The sequence below is a fragment of the Kogia breviceps genome, chromosome 3, assembly GCF_026419965.1.
Source record: "Kogia breviceps isolate mKogBre1 chromosome 3, mKogBre1 haplotype 1, whole genome shotgun sequence".
NCBI classification, from domain to species: domain Eukaryota; kingdom Metazoa; phylum Chordata; class Mammalia; order Artiodactyla; family Physeteridae; genus Kogia; species Kogia breviceps.
In genome coordinates, this window is record NC_081312.1 from 33,108,499 (window position 1) to 33,130,150 (window position 21,652).

General features: G+C 54.3%; 1 protein-coding gene across 3 annotated transcripts in view; it reads left to right on the forward strand.

Annotated features, from left to right (window-relative positions):
* The first annotated feature begins 1,771 nt into the window (after window positions 1–1,771).
* Window positions 1,772–21,652, forward strand: part of ACTN1 (actinin alpha 1) — a 98,290-nt gene continuing 78,409 nt past the window's right edge. Inside the window, exon 1 of one of the 3 annotated variants that reach the window (XM_059056758.2) lies at window positions 1,772–2,682. In XM_059056758.2, the coding sequence (XP_058912741.1) occupies window positions 2,578–2,682 (105 nt within the window). In that variant the 5' untranslated portion in view covers window positions 1,772–2,577. The remainder of the gene's footprint in view (window positions 2,683–21,652) is intronic. The other 2 variants (XM_059056757.2, XM_059056759.2) reach the window with 2 other exon arrangements.

Below are 21,652 nucleotides of genomic sequence, written 5' to 3' on the forward strand. Positions count from 1 at the left end.
TGTTCCCTGCATCGGCAGGCGGACTCTCAACCACTGCGCCACCAGGGAAGCCCAGAGATAAATGTTCTTGTTTAAACCATGTGATCTACAGTATTCTGTTAGAGCAGCCCAAATGGGCTAAGACACCATTCCTATCCGGATTATTGCAATTCCTTTGCAACTGGTTGTCACAGCTTCCAGCCAGCCTTGTTCCCCTCAGAGCCACACTTCACAAGGCACAGGAGGCCTTCATGTTCTGGCTGCTGCCCACCTCTCCAGCCCCACCTCTTGCCCCTCCTTGCCTCGAGTTTGAGTTCCTAGTCTAGCCATGCTGAAATGCTAGGCAAGCCTTTTATACCATGGTTTCCTGCCCCCATGTATTAGCTCACACTGTTCCTTCTGCCTGGAATAACCTCCCACTCTCTTCTTTGTCTTGCTGACTCTTGTTCTTTAAGGCTCACTTGAATTTCACCTCCTCCAAAAAGTGATACCTGGAGCCTCCTTTCCTATGCTGGGCTCAAAGCTTGTCCTCTGTACCCCACTCTGTATCCCCTGCCCGGGGAACTATCTATCTCCTTGCAGTATATTTTTGTTTCTGTGTCTGTCTCTGCAGGGCGGCATGGGGGCAGGGAGTGTGTCTTTTTCATCTCTAGATACGTAACATCCAGCACATCCCCTGACACATGGAAGGTACTCAGCAAATATTTGAGTGAATGAATGGATACGGCGCCATCATTACCCTCTATGTCAGGTTTAGAGCCATAGTTTAGAAGTGGATATAAAATAGTCCACAAATCTGCTGTCTCTGTGGTTCTGAAGCACTGCTTCCTCAGCCAGGGACTTGTGGCAGGCACAGTGCTGACCAGTGACACTTGCATAAACGTGCGAGATTGGCTAATGATGCAGGGAGCAAGCGACAGCACCACCCATATCTGCACTACCCATATCTGCTTACAACAGCATCAGCTGGCTCTCCTGGGAGTCACAGGCAGTTTCTTCACCTTTTCCATCTGTGGCCTTTCAGGTATCCTAATTCACGGCCCTTTCTAACTTCTTCACTCACCTCTGGACTGACACACTTCAGTTTCTGCAGTAGACCCCGTCATCCCTCAGGGGAACAAATATAGATTAAGCACTGCTCTGTGCATAAGCTATTGGAGGCCTTCTTGCTACTGTTCTTCAGTCCAGGACCCCTCAGAAGAGCTCACCAGAGTGTGAGGCCTGCCTCTTCTTGGCGTCTGTCACTGCTGGAGCCCACTGGGTAGAGCTCCCTCTTACTAGGCCTGAGGAAGGAAGCCCAGGCAGGCACCAAGAAGTTAAAGGTGTTTCGCCAATCTTGCCCTCCCTCCTTCTCCAATAACAATATGGCTTTGTTTGTCAGGCATAAGATTACAGGGTTGGCCTGTGGAGTCCTGAGAACCTGATAAACCCTTTTTAAGCTCAGCTCTTTGAACCTCAGTTTCTCCATCAGTCAGGGGTGTGTGTTGGAGGGACGTGGCGTAGGTAGATCACTCGGAATTATCGGGATGCTGCCCAGGTGTATATGAGGGTAGCTCGAGCCCTGCCAGCCCGCGGGGACTCGCAGGGGATCCCGGGAAGCTCAGCGACATAGCCCCTGAGCCCAGGGGCGGGCGGCAAAGGACCCCGCGGCTAGGCGGGAAAGCTGTGTGGCCCTCTGAGCTCAGTTGGCTGGCAAGAAACCTGGCTCCGGGAGGGCAGGGGTCTGCGGGGTTGCGCAGGGCGGGGCTGGGCGGCAGAATCAGGAAATTCCCAGGAAATTCCTTTCCATTCCGGCACTTCCCGCCCCCCTTCCTTGGGTGCCGACCTCTCCGGACCCTGGGAAAGAGAAAATGGAACGCTTTTCGGGTTTCCTAGCGTCTGTCCTCCAGCTCCTGGCACTCTGGGGTTTGGAGAGCGCGCGGGAGCGCAGGACGCCGGCGCGCCGGAGTTCGAGGCTTTCTTGTCGGCGGGGAGCGTGTCCAATCCCCCGGCGGCTCCTGGGGCTCCCGAGCGCGCGCCCGCTCGGTCCCCGAGCTCGGGGAGGCGTCCCCCGGCTTCGGTCCCGTTCAGCTTAAGCTGGTGTCACATGAGCCGCGGGGGAGTGGGAACCCGGGGAGTGGGCGGGGGCGTGCGCGCCCGGAGGTGGCCGCCCAGTCCACCTATATGCGCCACGGCCCGGCTGACGGATGCCAGGAATTCCCAATGAGAGGCGATCGGGGGAAGTTTGGGCAACTCGGCCTGGCCAATGGAGAACCTCGGGAGGGCTCTACCCCTTCCCCTCGCCCCCGCCCGCCTCTGCTCCCGCAGCTCCACTGTGTCCGCCTCGCTCAGTGTGTGTGGAGATTAGGTCTGAGCGGCCGCCTGAGGCAGGCAGTCAGCGAGCTCGACCCGCCGCCGCCGCCGCCGCCCCTAGCAGCCGCCTTCGCTAGCAGCGCCGCGGCGGAACCGGGCGCAGGGGAGCTAGCCCGGCCCCCGCCAGCCCAGCCCAGCTCAGCCCATCCCCGACTCCCTCCCCACGCCGGGGCAGCAAGCCGCAGCAGCCGCCGCCGGGAGAGAAGGTGGAGGAAGAAATCCAGCCCCTAGCACGCGCTCACCATCATGGACCATTATGATTCCCAGCAAACCAATGACTACATGCAGCCCGAGGAAGACTGGGATCGAGACCTGCTCCTGGACCCAGCCTGGGAGAAGCAGCAGAGAAAGGTCAGCAACCGCCCCAGCCCACCGCAGCCCCCCGCCCCGGGCCACTCCGCCCGCGGGGCTCTGGGCTCCCGGCAGCGAACCGGTTCCAGGCGCGCACGAGCGGGGGCGGGGGATGCGCGGCCGCAGCCAGGAGGGGTGTTGGGTTACAGGCGCGGGGCGGAAGGGGGAGCGCCCGGGTCCCGGAGCCCGCGAACGCCGAGGCCAAGCGCGGGGAGGTGGGGCCGCCGTCGGGCAGGTCGCCTTGGGGCGGGCTATCCAGGCCACCCGGCTATACAATCGCACCAGCCCCGGGAGGGCAAGGCGCAGGGGCGGTGCTCGGGAGGCTGGGGCTGAGTCCCCGGCTCGGTAGGCTGTTAGCTTCGGATCGATTTTCCCTTCCCTTCCCCGCCCCTTGACCGCCTTTCCGTATGGCGTGCGGTGGCAGCGCGCTTCCTGGGTCGCCTTGGTACCTGGAGGGGACATGCTGCACTGGTCCTCCCAGCCCCTGCCCGCAGGCCGAGGGGGAAGCGGGCGCCAGCGGGATTGGCAGCCTCCTCTGGGTCTGCCTGGAGGTGGACCTGCCAGAATGGGGTTGGGGCCGAGAGAACCCGGGGGCAAACGCGAGCTCCCCAGCGGGCCCTGGGGGGGGGCGGGGTCAGGACGGCAAACCGCTTTATTGCTTAACTCAGTGGTTGGTAGCTGCGAGCGGAGATGGGCTTGCGTCTGCGTCCTGCCTCTCCGACCCCCGCTCATTCCCGGGAGATCGCGAATTTGGGCAGCTTGATCTGAGTCGAGGGGCTCTAGGGCAAGGCATTGTCTCCGGGGACGTTTGGGGTCAGTCACTGGGGGCTCCATGCTTAGCCAGCGAGGCGCGTCCCAGGCGCCGCGTGCGAGGGCGCGCTCCGCCACCGGCGCTGGGCTCGGAGAGCTGGCGATGGGACCCGGGCACAGTGGCCGGTGGCAGGAAGAGTTCACAACCCACTCTCGTGGGGGGGGAGGGCGCCCCAACCCTGTCCCTGCTTCCTGCCTGCGCGGTGAGCTCTTGCCCCAGGCGGCCACGTACCCTGAACACCCCCCTCCCCCTTCCCCGCTCCCATCCGGTCCCTCCTTACCCCCCAACCCCCCACCTCCACCCCTCTGCCGATCTGGGAATGGGGGGGGACAGGATGGCGCGTCCCTCTGGATAGTGCGGTTAGGGCTGGGCTTGAGGGAGAAAGCTCATGTCCAAAAATGGTAACATTCATTCCCTTTTTTTAAACTTAAAAGGGGGGGAGTTTAGGGAGCCGACTGAAGTTTTTTTTCCGCCAAAGGCATCCTGTATTAGCTCACTCAGGAATCCTAAGCCCTGAAACGGCGCCCTTTTACTCACTTCATCAGACAAGAAGAGGTAATTTAAAACACGCGCACAAAGGGCTTCCCGAAGCCGGGCGACCTGAGCTCCAGGGTCTTGGCTTCTCTTGGACCCAGCCCTCTGTGGCCGCATCCGAGGCTTCCCGGCTTCGAGCTGACTTCTTTGCCATGTGGCAGTTGCTTAAACACCCCTCCCCCTCTTCCTGTCGGCCCTTCTGGGAGAGCTGGGGGAGAGGTGAGTCCTCCCTCATCCGGTTTATCTCCTGGGTCTGTTGGGCTGTTGGTGAAATTGAGAAGGGAGTGATTTGGAGATTCCTATGCGGGAAAGGGTGGGGCTTTTTTTTTTTTTTCCCCCCAAGGTGCAGCTTTCTTGAGAATAGATTTTAAATTGGACGTGAGGGGTGGAATTAGGGATTAGGGTTTAGTGGATATCTTGGGATCTTCCATGGGCAGTAGAAGAGGAAAAATTCCTGTTTGCCTAGCACCTACTGTGTGCCTGGTGGGGCAGGAGTGACAGGACTGCCCAAGAATTAGGAATTAGGTCCTTCTAAGGACTGTGGGACTAAGCACCAGGCACTGGACCTGTACACAGTACTCATTATTATCAAATGAATGAATGAATATATTAAAAGTAGTTGGGGAGAAAAATTATATAATCTCTTTCTCTCCGCCCCCCCCCACACCGGCACTCACACTCAAAAACCCTGACCTGGGTGGTAGTGGGTGTGCACCAGGCTTTTGGGCAGCCAGGTAGGAACAGGGTCACCTGGGAAAGTTGGTTATCTAGAGACAAACTCAACAGTTCCAAGAGCTGGCTTTGGCTGATGTGTGCCAGGCACTCTTCTAATCATATATATTGTTTCAGTTGTTACTGCCAACAGCTCTGTGAGCTGGGCACACGTGAGGATGAAGAAATAAGGGGCAGAGGGGGAAGTAACCAGCCCAGCGTCCTGATGGGTGCACGGTGGGGCTGGGGTGCAGCCGTGTTCTGGGCAGGCAGCTTCCCCTCACTTGTTCCTTGTTGGTGAGGGAGGCCAGAAAGCTGGGTCTGGCGTACAACCCTGCAAAGATCTCAGACCAAGAGGAGCCAACACCTGCTTTGGTGGTGTTGATGGAGAGGGGTACACGGCACAAGCTCTGGGCCTGATTGGGAAAATCTGGTCCAAGGTTTGTTTTTTTCCTGCCATTAATTCTGTTACCTCTCAGTTTCTGCACATTTCCCCTAGTTCTCAGAGGGCTGGTGGGGATATAAAGTGGTACAACAAGTGGAGGATCAGACTTAAAGTAACTTGGTGCTTTTGACACCCTCCCTGCTGACCATGGGAGGTGAGGGTTGAGTGGGACCAGAGTTAACGAGTGGACAGAGGCCGACCATTCCAGATGCAGGCCGGAGGGTGAGTCTGGGGGTGAGAGCGGGGAGGAGGAAGACACAGTGCCGTGGGATACAAAGGCCACTGGGTGGGAGGCTGAAGACCCTGTTTTTAGCCCTGGTACAATCAGTGCTATGTGTGAGACTTCGGGCAAGTCATTTCACTTCTCTGAGCTGTTATTAGAAACTTCAGCACATACTTTTGGAGCACCTACTCTGGGCCAGGCCCAGTTCTAAGTGCTGAGGGTAGAGCAGTGAACTAGACAGGTGAGGTCCCTGTCCTTGTGGCCCTTCCATTCTGTTTCCTCCTCTTGCCGTGTGCCTGCCCTGCCCACCCCTTTGGGGCTCTTAACAGGCATCAGATTAAAGACTTCTTGGGAAAACGGTAAGGCTGATGCAGATGCAGGTAGAAGTTTGTGCAGGCAGCAGGCATGACTCAAGAACCTGCCTCAGGTCGGCCACGGCTTGTCCCTTCAAAGAATGTTTCAGTGCAGAGTTCATCATGCTGGACTTCCTGCCTCCAGACACAAAATGCAGTGGATTGGGGAAGTTTACCGGCTTTCACAGTCTTTCTGATATTGGAGGCTGAGCGCCAAAGTCACCTTTTCCAGGGGCCCCAGGTCTGAATGCCCATTTTGGGGGGATGACCATAGTCCCCACTTTATTCCCTCATGTGGATCTCACCCACGTCCTCGTGTGCGCACGCGCACGCATGCCCAGGGTCAGGTGGGCTGGAGAGAGCATAGATTTTGAGTAGCATCCTGGCTTTACACTTTTAGGCTTGTGGCCCTGGGCAAGTTACTTAACCTCTCTCAGCCTCCAATTTCTTATTTATAAAAAGGAGTTAATACCCCTCTGCTGGGCTGACAGCAGAGAATATGTAAAATGGCAGCTTCTGCTCTTCAATTTTTTTAAAAAAAATAATTAATTTACTTTTATTTTTGGCTGCATTGGGTCTTTGTTGCTGCGTGTGGGCTTTCTCTAGTTGCAGCGAGCGGGGGCTACTCTTTGTTGCTGTGCGCGGACTTCTCATTACAGTGGCTTCTCTTGTTGCAGAGCACAGGCTCTAGGAGCGTGGGCTTCAGTAGTTGTGGCTCGCGGTCTCTAGAGTGCAGGCTCAGTAGTTGTGGCGCACGGGCTTAGTTGCTCTGCGGCATGTGAGATCTTCCCGGACCAGGGCTCGAACCCGTCGTCCCCTGCATTGGCAGGAGGATTCTTAACCATTGCGTAACCCGGGAAGCCCCCCTGCTGTTCAGTTTTATTCTCTCTCTTCCCTCTTAAATCCTGGAGGCTCTGGTTTAATGTGTATTCCCACAGCTGCCAGCCCGTTTTTTTTTTTTTTTTTTTTTAAACATGTAGGACCTTAATTAATATTTGTTGAGCTGATGGAAGTTCAAACAGAGGCGGCCCTGGCAGGTGAAAGGAGGTGGTTGTAAATAGGCCCAGGTGCTGATTCTGTACCCACGTCAAGCCAGGTTGTCAGGGGATGTGGCAGGAAGAGAGGCCACTTTGTTTACACTTGCTTCTGGACTGTGAGACCATCATCACAGGAGCTACCAAGGCCACCGATCAGGATGGAGGACTGCAAAGAGGGGAGGGCCTGCTGTGGGTGGGTTTACCTGGGGAGGAGTGGGATGTCTGCTTACCCTGAAGGCAGGAGGTTAGGACTTCTAAAGCCAGAGTGATGCCTGGTGGAGATAAAGCCTTAGAGAGGAGAGAATTGGCCATCATCTCCATCCTCATACCCCCAGTGTTCTTCACGCCTTCCTGCTTCACTCCGTGCCAGTGTCCATGGGAGCAGGGACCCAGCCTGTCCTGTGCTCTGCCTGGCAGAGAGTTAGGCCTGTTATACATGGTCCAGAAATGATGCGAATAATTGGATAAATGGCATCATGCATGGCTCCCAGCTCCGGGCCGGGGGGGTGGATATTGGAATGAAATGCTTTACGTTCCAGATAAAACACCCCATCCTGGGGCTGGACCCCGGCTCCAACCTCTGCAGGTGTACATGCTCTGGGCACACTGGGTTCAAGTCTTGGCCCCTCCACTGACTAGGTGGTGTGATCCTGGGTGAATCACTTACCTTCTCTGTGCTTCTTGATGCCAAGGGGGAAATGGGGATAATAATTGTTCCCACTTGAAATAGCTGCGTAGAGGTTTAAACCAAGTAATGTATGTAGGGAATTTAGCATAGCACCTAGCATATAGTGAGTGCTCAATAAATGTTAACTATTTTGAGGAGCCAGATTTGCTATGGCCTTTACTCATGATGCTCTGAGATAAGATGTCGTATATAAACCCATTTCAGAAGGAGACCAGGTTGACTAGAAGGGTGGGGGAGTTGTGTTGTCCTTGACCTTTGACCCCAAAGTCAGCTCTGGCTCATTCAGTGTCACCTGACCTCTCCAGTTGCTCAGTACCTTTACCTATAGAATGGTATAGAGTCCCTTGCCTACCCTTTCCCTACTTCCCTGGGTATCCATCATGAAGAGATGAATGCTGAAGTGCTTAAAGACTTTGTCAGCTGGTTGTAATACAGGTAAAATGACCTCAGAATGGATTTCCTCTACAAGAGACAATTCTAGAATGTCTTCAGCCCCTCTGATAATTAGCTGAGGCCATTCTTTGGGGGCGGCCCACACCCCCAGCTGCTTACCCAGCCCTGCTTTGCTCCAGGACCCGTTAACAGCTGCTTCCTCTCTGAAACCTGTCCCACATGGGTGCGCTGAGCACAGGTGCCCCACTGGTTGGTGAAGTGATTGACAGAGCCTGAAAGAGAGATAGAAGAGATGGACGAGACCTGGAGCATCAGGGCTGTGGGTGGAGGCTGCCACCTTCCCTGCCCTGGACAGATAGATGTGAGAGTGCCAGGAGCACAGGGCGAACCAGACTTTCCAGTTCTGAGGAATGATGAGACGTTAAGGGCCTGCTGGTCACTCGAGATGGGCTTGTGGGATCCAGCCTTTCCAAAGGGAAAAGGAGGAAACTCATTTCCTGAAGTCTGACTTCTTAAGGAAGGCTGCCAAGCCTGTGCTCAATGGGACGGGGCTGGGAGAGGCCTTCACCGCTGGGACCTTCCTTGTGGGGCAGTTCTGTGTGAGGAGGTCAAACCAAATGGGTGTCCTGTCGTTTGGGATTTGTGGTGGGGATTTGGGCCTCCTTTTTCCAGCTCCTCGAGGAAGGCCTGGGGCTGGGCTCCTGGCCAGTGGCCACAAACCACAAACCTGACTGGAGGACTTGTCACATGAGACCTGGTGCCTCCTGCCCTGCCAGGGTAGGGCGGCCTGAGACAGGACCCAGCCACAGACCTGCTACTTTGTGTCTCTAGGGAAGCGCCTTGTCTCTGCTCCTTACCTTCTAGTCCCTTCACAGCGTAAGAACATGGACCATTTCTCCTTGTGGGGTCAATCAGTGAGTGCTGATCGAACCCCTGTTAGGTATCAGATGCTCCACCCATGTGGGGTTGTGGAAATGACAGTTTAGGTGCAGAGGGAACCAGAAAGACAGAAAATCCCATCCAGTCTGGAGCTCCCCAGAAGAGTCTCGGCTAAGAGGCGGCAGGCAGAGGAGCCCCCGTAACCTGGTTCCGTAGTCCTGGTCAGACGGGGTCACCCTGCTGGGACTCGGGGTTCAGCCCCGGGTGCTGTCTCCATCGGCCAAGGCAGGGTCCTGCTAAGTTCTAATTGCCCAAAGTGGCCGACGCCAGGCACCTGGGGAGTGGCGGGGGCAGGAGACCCTCAGAGCCACGCTGGGAGCCCACCTTCCTCTTAACACACGGCCAAGATTGCTCGCTGGTTCTCAGGCCGAGCATCCGGTCCGAGAATCCTCCCGTCTCAGCCCGTAGAGGGTAACGGCGTGGAGAGGGCTGGTCAGGCACTCTCCTGCTTGTCTTTCCTGTTCTTCCTTCACCACCACCCCCCAATCACGTCCTGGCTGGGGATTACCTGGCAGGATCTTGCCGTGCAGGGCAGTGAGTCCCGGGTAGTGACCCTTTGGCCTCAAAGCCACACGGGCAACATTCACGACCCCCACCTGCCCCAGCCTCGTGCCCTGTTCAGCCACCCCAAATGATGCAAGGCCTTCGCCCAGCTCCAGCCCCTCCCAGACAAATGAGCAGAAAGTGGCCGTCCCGGCAGCCCGAGAGCAGAGCCAGGAACAGGACTGGATTTTTTTCTTTTCTTTTCTTTTTTTTAAGTTGAAATTCTTTTTCTCATAATGATCACAGTGGCTCACCCTTTTGGAGCATGTGCTAAGTATCTGGTCCTGTGCTAAGGACTCTACGTGCATTAACACATCTCATCCTGCGAGGCGGATACTGTTACCCTGTTTTACAGATGACAGAACTGCCTTGGAGCAGCCGCATGACTTTTCCAAGATCATACAGCGGGCGGGAGGTGGAGCAGGGGTCCGTAGCCGGCACTGTGTTTCCTGATTTGCCTGCTCAAACTGCGCTCTCCTGCTTACAAAGCAAATACTTGCGAATCTCGGGACAATTTAACCAAAGCCAAACATATACAAAACAAGACCTAGTGATGAAAACGTTCTGGAATTAGATAGCAGTGGTGGTTGCACAGCCTTGTGAATATACTTAAAACCACTGAACCGTAGGCTTTAAATGGGTGACTTTGATGGTATAAGAATTATATCTCAATTTTTAAAAACCCTCAGAAAATGCTAATATAAGAAGAGAATGACAGTTGCCTGTCATCCCACCTCCTAGACGTGAGCTCTCTCCATCCTTACCCCTCTTCCTCTCACTTGGGAGCCCACCTTTTCTGTCTTGCTCACTGTTTACGCTAAGGTCAGGGATACAGGCTCATGGTGAGTGAGTGCGAGAAGAGAAGAGGAGAATAATCTAGAAGGGTGGCTTTCATAAAAAAGCATCATGTGGCCTTTTTCTTGGAAACTGCTTAAGAATAGATCACCGATAAGAACAGACAAACAGAAGGCTGCGCTGGGGGGAGGACGGGTGGCCTTCCTAATTTCTCCAAGGCCGAGTCCCATGGGACCTGCCTTGTTGGCCTGGGATTGCTTCTCACCTTCTGCCATCCCCCGGGTTAATAGGGTGGGTCCAAGTGGGGCAGCTTTCCCCAGGGCCTGAGGCATGAAGAGGGGAGGGCAGGGCCAGGGTCCTACCCCAGGAGACAGCTGCCCATTCCCAGAGGTTGCCTAGCAATAATGGGAACAGGTGACTTAGCCCACTACAGAGGCGGGAGGAGAATAAAAGGCAGCCGAGGATAGAAATCGGGAGTAGTTGCAGAGGATGCTGTTACCCTGGAAACCGCCTGCTTGGTCCTTGGCTACAGTAGGCTACTTCTGGACTGGGATCCACTCTTCACTGAGAGGTTGTGGGGTCCTCTCCAGGCCTGTCACCCACAGTGTCGGGGAGGGGGACGTAGAGAAACCCCTCTTGCACATGGCCTCTGTGGTGGATGTGTTCTCTGTGGTCTCATTTAACATTCACAACAGCCTTGTAAGGCATGTGGGATGATCACACTTGATAGATGAAGATCTTGAGCTTAGAGATATAAAATAACAGGCTCACACCAGAAGGCTCACAGTGAGAAGGGGCTGGGAATGAAGGTGCTGGTACACTTGGTGCTTAAAACAAACCTTTCGTTTCGGTTTAAAGCATTTCACATGCCCAGGATCTGGGAGGTAAAGTAAACCCTATCCACCTTCAGGGAAGGGAAGAGAAGATGAGAGAAGGAAGTCTGGAAAGGAGAGTTGTCTGTTTTATATCCAACAACCAGCCAGTAGTATTTATTAAGAAAGTCTTGGGCTTCCCTGGTGGCGCAGTGGTTGAGAGTCCACCTGCAGATGCAGGGAACACGGATTCGTGACCTGGTCCGGGAGGATCCCACATGCCGCGGAGCGGCTGGGCCCGTGATCCGTGGCCGCTGAACCTGCGCGTCCAGAGCCTGTGCTCTGCAATGGGAGAGGCCACAGCAGTGAGAGGCCCGCGTACTGCAAAAAAAAAAAAAAAAGTCTTGGTTCCGCAAATAAGTAAAAAGACTGATAGTTCACATGGATTGAAGGTTGCATGGTTTGGATTATCTCAATCTGTCAAAAACTCCTTTGAGAAAGGTACTTTTATTTCCCTTGTTACTACAAATAGGGAGATTGAGGCTCAGAGAGGTTAAGTAACTTGCCCAAGATTGACCAGGTAATAAGCCAGGTAATGAATGAACCCAGGCAGGTTGACCTTGGAACTCTATCCTTAACCATAAGTACAGACGCACCCTTTGTTATTTTGGAGGTTACGTTTTAATTGATACATGGCTGATATAAATGAAATAAGGAACAAGTCAAGATGGAATATAACCAAGTACTCATCATATAGTTCATGATTTTTTTTTTTTTTTTTTTTTTTTGCGGTATGCGGGCCTCTCACTGCCGTGGCCTCTCCCGTTGCGGAGCACAGGCTCCGGACGCGCAGGCCTAGCGGCCATGGCTCACGGGCCTAGCTGCTCCGCGGCATGTGGGATCTTCCCGGACCAGGGCACGAACCCACGTCCCCTGCATCGGCAGGCGGACTCTCAACCACTGCGCTACCAGGGAAGCCCTAGTTCATGATTTTTAACATTTATGCTTTCACATATGTTTTTTTTTTCACATATGGTTTTTCTCTCCATTTATCATGATGAATAGACTTGTGAGGCCTTATCCCCATTTTATAGACAGAGCAAGTAAGGCTTAGAAAGGGGGAGTGATTTTACCTCTCGCAACCTGAATGGGTTAGAGTTGGTTCTGAATCCAGGTCTTTGAGGGTCTGTGAGGCTAAAGGGGTAGGTGTGGGCCTTTCCAAAGTTCCTTTTCTCGGTTGGAAAGGTAGTGGAGGATTCTAGTTGTATTTCTCCCCACTTTTCAGTAGGAGTAACTGTCAGGAATAGACTCAGGTCCCCGGTGGCCTCTCCTGGAGCTGCTCCCAGCTTCGGGGGATTGGCTCCCCCGCTATGAAATTCAACCACGTCCCCTCCTTCTCTGCTGCTTGGGTTCCTTCAGCTTCACCTGCTCCTGCCGGCCCCTTTGTTTGGTCACCAGGGGAACCTAGCACCCTTTGAACCAGGTAGCTGAGGCTTAGTGTTTATTTTGATTTTAGAAGCCTGTGCGTGTGAAACACAAAGGTGGAGGTTCTGGTTTGTGCTTTTTTTTTTTTGGTTGTTGTTGTTATACGCGGGCCTCTCACTGCTGTGGCCTCTCCCGTTGCGGAGCACAGGCTCCGGACGCGCAGGCTCAGCGGCCATGGCTCACGGGCCCAGCCGCTCCGCGGCACGTGGGATCTTCCCGGACCGGGGCACGAACCCGCGTCCCCTGCATCGGCAGGCGGATTCTCAACCACCGCGCCACTAGGGAAGCCCCTGGTTTGTGCTTTGAGGCTGTTAAGAAAGCTGATGAGGGAAAGTCTGGGGCCTTAGGCTGGGGTAAGCAGTTTTGGCTTTCAGCGCCACGGGCCAGGCCAGAGGACAGCACTGGGGGGAGGACAGTGCCCTTCCTGCCCCCTCTTCCCTCTGAACCTTGCAGCTAAGGGTCTAAATCAAAGGCCCTGAGTGGTTCAGCTGAGGGCAGAAAAGTGATGGGGTGGGGAAGGAAAGGGAGCCTCCTCTACCTTGTGTTTACTGTTCCGCGGTGGTTGGTACCGTGGAGCGTGGAGCGTGGTCGCAGGCCTGTGATTTGAGGCCAGGGCTTACAGGGGAGCGTTTTTTATGGGCCTGAAATTTTATTTTTGAAAAGCCATCGGCAAAGCTGATTATAACCGACGGGAGTAGAACAGAGCGGTGCTGGGCTCTGTTTTCAAATCATCTGTAGGTGAAATGACACGAGGGGAGGTAGCGGCGAGGTGGGTGGCCCCCTTCAGGCAGGTCTCCTAATGGAACTTGGCTTTCCATTTTGGAAGAGGGGTGGCAGGTCCTGCATGTTGGTGGGAAGGGACTTGTTACTGTCAGACTCTTTCTCCTCATGTCCCATGTGCACATGTCACAGCCTGTGGTTTGAGGATGGAGAGAGAAGTGGGGCTTTTAATTCTTCTAAGTCCCAAGACCAGGAAATGGATCACTACCTCCCCCTCCCACTGGGACAGGGCCAGTGGCTTTGAGGTCCCGTGTCTGTTTTGACCTCTAGTTCTGTGAGTGAGCGAGGATGTGTATGTCAGCGTGAACGCAGGCACACGTGTGTGTGTGTGTGTGTGTGTGAGTGTGTGTGCGTGTGTTTGTCTGGCTCTGAGAAGCCCCGCTGTTGTTTTTGGCCACTGCCTTGACTTTGGCAGGGGAGTGGCCCCCTTTCAAACACCACAGACATCCTTCAGATAATATATAATGGCACTTTCCAGTAGAGTTCCCGATACTTCGGAAAGGCCTTTCTTTCCAGGAACCCAAAGTGCTTTTCCAGACTTGGCCCCGGGAGCTGGGAGATGGAGGAGGTGAGGGAAGTGGGGGCCAGACCCCTGGTTTCCTGCCCTTCCTCCTGGATGCTGTGCTGGCCAGGGCTGTTTGGAGGTATCTTTGCATGCATGAAGTCCTGAGGACGCCCCAAACTCTAGCCCCAAAGAAAGCCACCTATATATATATTTATTTTTTTTTGGTAAGTTACACAGTGGTAAATTGAGTTTCATTGAATATAATCAGCTTTTTAAAAATTAAGGAATTCCATATTGGGGTTTCAGTTCTCTGGGCCTGTCTGGAATCCCCTTAATGGGCTGCTTGGTGCAGGCAGTGAGGCCACATTGGGGCCCAGGGGTGCCCGGCTAGGGGACCTGCCCCCAGTCCCTTTCCATGGAAGCTGCTGGTTCAGGACAAGGCCAGCTTAGGCCCACCTTGTGGCCCAGGGAGTATGTCTGGAATTATATACAGTGGACCATCTACCCCCTCCCACAAGCATGAGGCAAGCTGGTACTGTGCTATGGGCCAGACGCATTTCTGAGTGTTTCCTAGATATTAATTCATTTAATCTTCACAACACCTGTGTGAGATGATTTGGCTGGGGGTAAGGAAATTTAGAAAGGACTGCAAAGGCTCAGGTGGTTACAGCCGTTATTTCTACATTTTCTGCTCTGAGGCCAGTTCACAAAGACAATGAACATTCTAGATTTGAGGTCACGGTGCTCTTCTCCCCAGTCCCTTTCCTGTCCCTCAGTGGAAGTGACTGCGATCCAGTTTGGTGTTTTCATTCCTAAACATCTGTTTGTACAGTTCTTGCCTGTGTAGTTGTCTGTGTGACAGATGGTGTCACACACAACGTGTCGCCATGCACGCCTCCCTTTCTGCTGTCACTTGTCCAGCACCCCACGTGGCAGGAGCTCCGACCCCTCTTGCGTGGATGAGACGGCTGACGTCTGGAGGGGTTGGAGGACTTGGGGGATTTGCCCGGGTCACACAGCTGCTTACAGGTGGCAGGTGGGACCAGCAGCTGGGCTTCTTGCCTCTGTGGGTGGCTCTTTGTGTTCACCTGCTGCTCTCTGCCCCATCGAGTTCAAAGACTCACTGGTATTCGGTGAGGGGGAGGGCAGGAGCAGTCAGAGACTCACTGGTATTCGGTGAGGGGGAGGGCAGGAGCAGTCAGTCTGTTTCTTATTTTCTTTCTTCCCGCGTGTGCTTTTGACACCTGGTTCTCGTCCCCTGGGGCACTTGTACCCTTGGGGACTCACACCACATTGCCATTTTTTTTCTCCTCCCAGGAGAGAGCCCTTCTGCTTTTATGGGCAAATATGATGAAGCAAATATGCAACGACAGAAAGCTACTGTGAATTTGGGAATGCTTCTAGATGAATGTGTGTTGTATGTCTTACAGTGGCTTCTTGCAGCATATGGAAGTTAGTTGTTCTCTGCACGTAGAGTTTTGGAAGAGGCTGGAGGTTGGAAGCCATGACTGAGCCCATCTTTCCTGGATCCCAGGGGCAGCCAGTGGGATTCCAGTTATGTCTCTCTGTCCCCACTTGGTTTCCTGGCTCCGCTTGGTTTCCTGGCTCTGGCCCGTTCTTCCTAATCCCGTGGCTGTCAGCCACTCAGCCCTTGCCTTGTTCACTTAGCGCCTAGGTAGAGAGGATGGCCTGGAGAGAGCTGGAAAGGACAGCCGTGTTGGCAGCCTTCACCGCACTTGCTTAGGGCACTGTTGTGAAACTCTAGGCTCTGAGGACATTTCGAGGGTTCTCGGGATGTCACTCATCTGTGATTGACTTGGGACTCCTTGGATGAGTGAAGGTGGGTTTGTGGGGTCTCCTGGGGCCTCCTAGTAAGGGCTCCATTACTTGGGGCTCCTGAAGGCTGTGCCACTGGGGTCCAGACACTCATGCCACCTCATCCCAGAGCCTTGAAGCCTAGAAGGATAGGGGTGGTTTGTGCAGTAGAGCAGTGGTTCTCAAACTCGAACGTGCATCAGAATCACCTGGAGGGCTTGTTAAAACACAGGTCGCAGGGCCCCATCCTCAGTGTTCGTCATTCAGTGGGTCTGGGGTGGGGCCTGAGAATTTGCATTTTTAACAAGTGAGATGACACTCTAAAGTTACTCGCAGGAGGGGGTAGATGTAGGCAGGGGTGAAGAATTGGGGCTATTTTTGCAATCTACTGTAGAGGTCTTGAACCAGACTGTGACTTTGCTGATAATGTCTACCTAGCGCCTCCTCTCCCTTTCCCCAAAATAAAAACCATGTTCTTTCTCTCTTTGGGAGGCCCAGGCTTGGGGAGGGAGATGTGCTTTTGCACCCCAAGAAAGGGTGACTCCTCAGAAGCCTCCTGCCAGCACATAGTACGTACTCACCAAATAGCGGGTGGACGGTGACAGTGGGTACATTTCAAGGGGGTGTGGTAGCCACAGTCCAGCAGGAGACGTCTGCAGATGCCGAGGTGCTGGGTGTGATGACCTCCTAAGTCACCAAGGGTCACTCCAGTGATGGGGCTGATTCAGGGCCCAGAGCAGGGCTGGCTCCCAGGACTCAGAAGTGTGCCCTGGGGTCAAGAGGAGGCCCGAGCTGGGGAAGCAGCCTTTTGCTCGGGGTGGGGTCTGAGCCTTCCACGCTGCTGCTGGTCGGCACCCCCCCCTCCCCCGGTGTCCTATTGCGGGGAGGCGGGAACCAGCGCAGGGCTCCAGCTCCCTGGTAGGTAGTCCAGGTGCCTTTCTTCCTCTTTTGGCCAGCGGCCCCCCTTCGGATTCTGCTGCCGAGGAGATGGCCTTGCTGACACATCCCTCCACTCCCTGCCCTATTGCATTTGGCTGAGGCCTCTACTTCAGAAATTCTTTGGGAGTTTCTGGTCCTGTTGTGTGGGTTTGTGGGCCTCAAAGGAAGTGAAATCTGGGCCTCGGTTTTCCTTCTCCTTCCAGGCCCAGAGCCAAGGGTTCTCTCAATTGTGGGACAGCAGCAGCCTGCTGTCTTTGGGCTCGACCTCCTGGGGGTGTGGAAGCAGACAGAACCCTGGGCTCTCCAGCTCACCAGGATATGGGGTTCAGCAGGACCTTGGTCCACCTGCCTTCAGCTCCCTTTCAGTTGGGACCTTGCGGGGGTGGCATTTAGGAGAGGAATAGGTATGGAGAGGCTGTCCCTTTTTCGCACTGTTAGGCCAGAGAGCTGCTTGGGAGGACCCTGTCCTCTTTCCTCGGAACAGGGAGAAGGGTTGTACATGATATACCGGGGCCTCAGGAGACCTGAGGTCTCCTCTTAGAGCTTCCTGTGGCTACTGTATGATGCTGGACAAGTCACACCCGATCGTTACCTACAAAATGAGGGCTTCCTGTGGCTACTGTATGATGCTGGACAAGTCACACCCGATCGTTACCTACAAAATGAGGGGGCTGGGTTATAGGATGACGGTGGTGCTCTGCTGTAAATGCCTTGCTTGGATTATCACATGGAGATGATCTCCAGGGTCTGGGTCAGTGCCAGTATTCTGTGCTCTGGTCCTCTTTGGGGGGATTACTCAGCAGAGTCTAGCACTTCTTGAGGTGACCTTGAGGTTGATCCCTGGGCTTCCCAGTCTGGCCCTGAAGATAACCTGCTAATACACAGTCTCTTATCTTTCGGAGTCTTATATGTCCTCAGCTTTCAGCAGTTTGTTCCCACCCTCTAGGGAGGGCATGGGCGGGGCCAGGTGAATGAGCTTCCCTTATGGACCCACAGTGCTCTGTGTCTTGGGCCCTGCATGGACTCTCTTACTCTGGAAATGCCTGCTTGGGCTGTGGCTGAGTGGAAAGCCAGGTGCCTGGGGAGGGGAGAGTGGGGAGCCCTGTTTGGGTTGGTGATGGGCCCCTTAGCTTTGCCTTGTAGCCTGGATGCTCCAGGTATGGTCTGGGGGTGGGGATACTGGGGGTGGCTCTGGAGGGATGGGGAGAGCATCTCTGCCCACTGCAGGGTGGATGGTTCATAATCAGTCCTTTGTGTAGGCTTGGCTGACCCACGGCCTGGTGCGAGGGAGGTGGCCTGCCTGTGGGTTCAGTGGGTAGGAGAAACTCCTGCCGGAGCAAGGGTATCTGCCCAAGGGACTGGTGTCAATGGGCGGCCTTGTTTTTCACTTTGTTTACTCCCAGAACCCGGCTCTATCCTTTCCCTTGTAGCAGTTTGAAGAAATCAATTCATGGAATGCCTGAGCAGAAGGGACCTATACTGTTACCTGACCTTCCCCCCATTAGATGAAGAGACTGAGGTCCGTAGTGGTGATCTGACTTGTCCAAGGACACACTGCCAGGAGTTCATTCCTTGTGGGGCTGGTTTTAGTCAAGGATTTATTCTGGGTACATATAAATCATCTTCTGAAGTCACCCTTGCCGGTGGGCTCCAGAATACCTGCTGACAGATAGGTGGGGTGAGCCTCTGTGCTCTGAAGGCAGATGGAGTTGCCGGACTTCTGGCTGGTGTGTGGGTGGTCAAGTTCAGGTGAATTTCACACATGCTGGCAGCTGTGCTCTGCCAGGCTGGAGGGGGTGATGGACAGACAGGTGGGCCCTGTGCATGGCTGCCCTTACACTCAGATGTGCCTGGCACTGGCTTCTGATTTTGCCGTTGAGGAGGGGAGCAAGAAAGGAGTCAGAGGGACAGGTGCTGGTGGTGCTGGTGGCTCTCGTGGTCCTGGTCCTGATATTCACAGTACCGCACGCCCAGCCCTGTGCTAAGCCCGTTACACGTATTATATCAATGAATCATCATAACCACCCCACAAAATCTAGGTCCTCATACATTTTCATCTTCACTTTACAGAAGCACTTGAGCATTATCGCAATTAAATAATTCGCCCCAAGCCACCAACTCCTGGGCTCTGGCCCGTGAACCCAGGGCTGCCGGGCCAGAGCCTGCACTCCTACCCAGCACCCTGGCTGTCTCCCCTCTGCCGGGATAAGCTGCCTGACGGCAAGTCAGCCCTGACTGGAGAAGGGAAGCCCCTCGCCAGAGAAGGAGCTGGGTCTCCACCCTCCCTGGGCCCCAAATACCTCTCTCCTGACACACATTCCTGAGCATTCCTGAGGAACCAGGAAGTGGCTGTCTCTCTGGTCCCCGACCCTGCAGGTCCCAGCACTGTGTCAAGCAGTGCAGGTGGCTGGGGGCGCTCAGGGCCAGATGAGGGCTTTTTATGTCCCCTCCGTACTTCTCTTTGCCCTCCTCCTTTCTTCTCCTTGTCTGTTCTCTTTCCCTCCTGCCCCGCAGTGGCACCCCAGACACTGGCCACCCCTGAGGATGGCCTTGGGAGGTGAGTGGCCAGGCCTCACCGCTGGGGAGGGGTGGCTTTCTTTGCCTTCGTGGGGGGCACAGGGTACTGGTTGCCTTCACTGGCTGCCCCAGAGCGGGGCACCTTCTTGGCTGTGTCAGGGTTGGGCTGCTCCTGTGTCCGTAGAGGTGCTCCAGACCCCCACCCTCTGAAATAGCCACGCCTGTGTTTCCCCGTCTTTGTTGCAGCTCCTGTACTGGCCGTTCCACATCCTCAATCATATTTCCTCCCCACAACAAGGTAGGAGGTATCAGCCCTGTTTGCAGGTGAGGGAATCAAAACCCCGACAACTCAGAGAATGCCCTGAGGCTAGTATACGCCAGATTGAGGTTAATGCCCAGGTCTGTGGGCCAAAGTGCCCACATCCGCTATAGCCCAGTGTGAGCAGAAAGTGGCAGCTGAACAGAATCCCCCCCAAACAACAACAACAACAACGAAACACTTCCCAGCCCGGCTGAGGCATCCTGGGTCCAGGTGGGCTGGGGTAGCTCCCTGATGAAGGAGCCTTGCTGGCCTCCTCTGAGAGAAGAGGGCAGATGGAAAGCATTTACAGGCTTGTGGGCACCTCTTACTCACTAAGCCGTGGCTGGGGCATTGCTCATTCAAGAGAACACATGATGCAAGGGCAGCCAGAAGCCAGTCAGAGCCTGTCCTTTGTGTCTGGCCTTGTTCTGTGATTCCTTCTTTCCAGAGAGTTTCAGTGCCAATTGTCGTCGGGACCTGTTAATAGGGGCTGTGGGAGCCTGGTGAGTAATAATAATAAATAATAATTATACTGTAAGAGCTATATGCACTGACTCTTCTAATGCTGTGTGCCTGGCACTGTCCTTAACTTTTCACATGTAAGCACTGGGACAAGGACTTTCCATATACTAACCCATATATTCCTCACAACAACCCTGTGAGGTGGGCATTAGTATCCCCATTTTACAGATTGGAAAACTGAGGCCCAGAGAGGTTTAGTTATTCGCCCAAGGCCCTACAGCTAGCCAGTGGCAGAACTAGGATTTGAGTCCGAGGATTTCAAGTCAGTAAGACTATGCATGATTCCCTGGAGGTCAGGGACTTCCTTATGGCTTTTATTTCTATCCCCAAAGCTTGCCTAGCACCGGATACTGAGTGGGCTCTAGGAAAAGTTGCAATGATAGAATGTAGGGCGTTTGGATCCTGCCGTTTGAGAGGAAGTTGCCTTTAAGTTGCAGGGATCTTGGCATGGGCTCCTATGGGGGTGTGAGATGGGCAGCAGCCCTGAGGCCCACCCCGGGGCTCCTGCAGCCACAGTGAGATTAGCATGCTAGGATGAACTGCTAAGACCTTCTCAAGTGGAAAAGGACAAATAGAGATGAAATGGTGCCCTCGTGATGCCGCTGTGCCAGGCACACTGCAGGTGCTTCTTTGAAGGTTTGACCTGACTGCACTTGATAACTGGACCAGGTGGCATTGGGCTCCAGCCCCAGGGTGGGAGGAACGTTTCTGAAGGATGAGTTCAGCAGATCCATGAGATCCTCAGACATGTACGCTGGGGCTAAAGGCACTGCAGCCAACGTTAGTTCATCCACACAGTTCACATTTATCGTGGATCTCTTTTAAACATTCAAATGTTTAAAAAGTACAGAATAGTAAAACAAATACCCAGGTGCTTGCCACCCAGATTTAAGAAATATTAAGCACTCATTCTTTTCAGATTAGGGCCAGATGATGCAGGATGTCTGCCTCTGAAGAGGCCAGTGGGGGAGAGACCCATGAATTAGCATTTCCCTGTCATGTTCAAAGATGTCACAGCCCATATAGTGAAGGGAGCCCAGGGAAGGCCTCAGGCCACCTTGGGGGAGACTGGTGTAAGACCTCCTGGAGGAGGTGATAATGTGAGCTAAAATTTAAATCTAGAGTACGTAAGAGTGAGTCAGGCAAGGGGGGTGGTGGCGAAGAGTGGGCCGGGCGGGCTGTGTGTGACCAAAGGCTTGAGACAGTGAGTGTCAAGTTCTGGGAAGGGAGGGGCCGGGGATGAGTGTGAAGGAGGGGCAGGGAGGGGCGGAGAGGAAGAGGCCCGAGGGTGGGTGACAGTGAGTACTGGGGCAGTAGCAGGCTCTGGGCCTGTCTGAACTGCGCACTGAGAGGATTAGAGACCAACATAATCCCCTGTAGAGTCTGCGCAAGGGTGGGAACTGCGAGGCAGAGGAATATCTGAAGGAACCTGGCTGTTGAGAGTAGCTCCAGGCTGGAAGAGTGGCTGTGCTGGACTTGCTATGTTCGGTGGCCCCAAGGGCTCGGAGAAGCAGGCCTTGGGGGAGGTTGAGTGGAAATGGAGTCTAGCTCAGAATTTCTAATAGTCAGACTTGCCAAAGAAGGAATGAACTGTTAGGTTGGGAGTTTCCTGGTCTTGAATGTGTTTAGGTAGCCCTGAGATACTGAACCGGCAATGGGGGAATTCCCTGGTGGTCCAGTGATTAGGACTCAGCGCTTTCACTGCCGAGGGCCTGGGTTCAGTCCCTGGTCGGAGAGCTAAGATCCTGCAAGCCGTGCGGTGCAGCCAAAAAAGAGAAAGACAAAACAAAATTTAAAAAAACCTTGTAGTTGAGGTATTCAA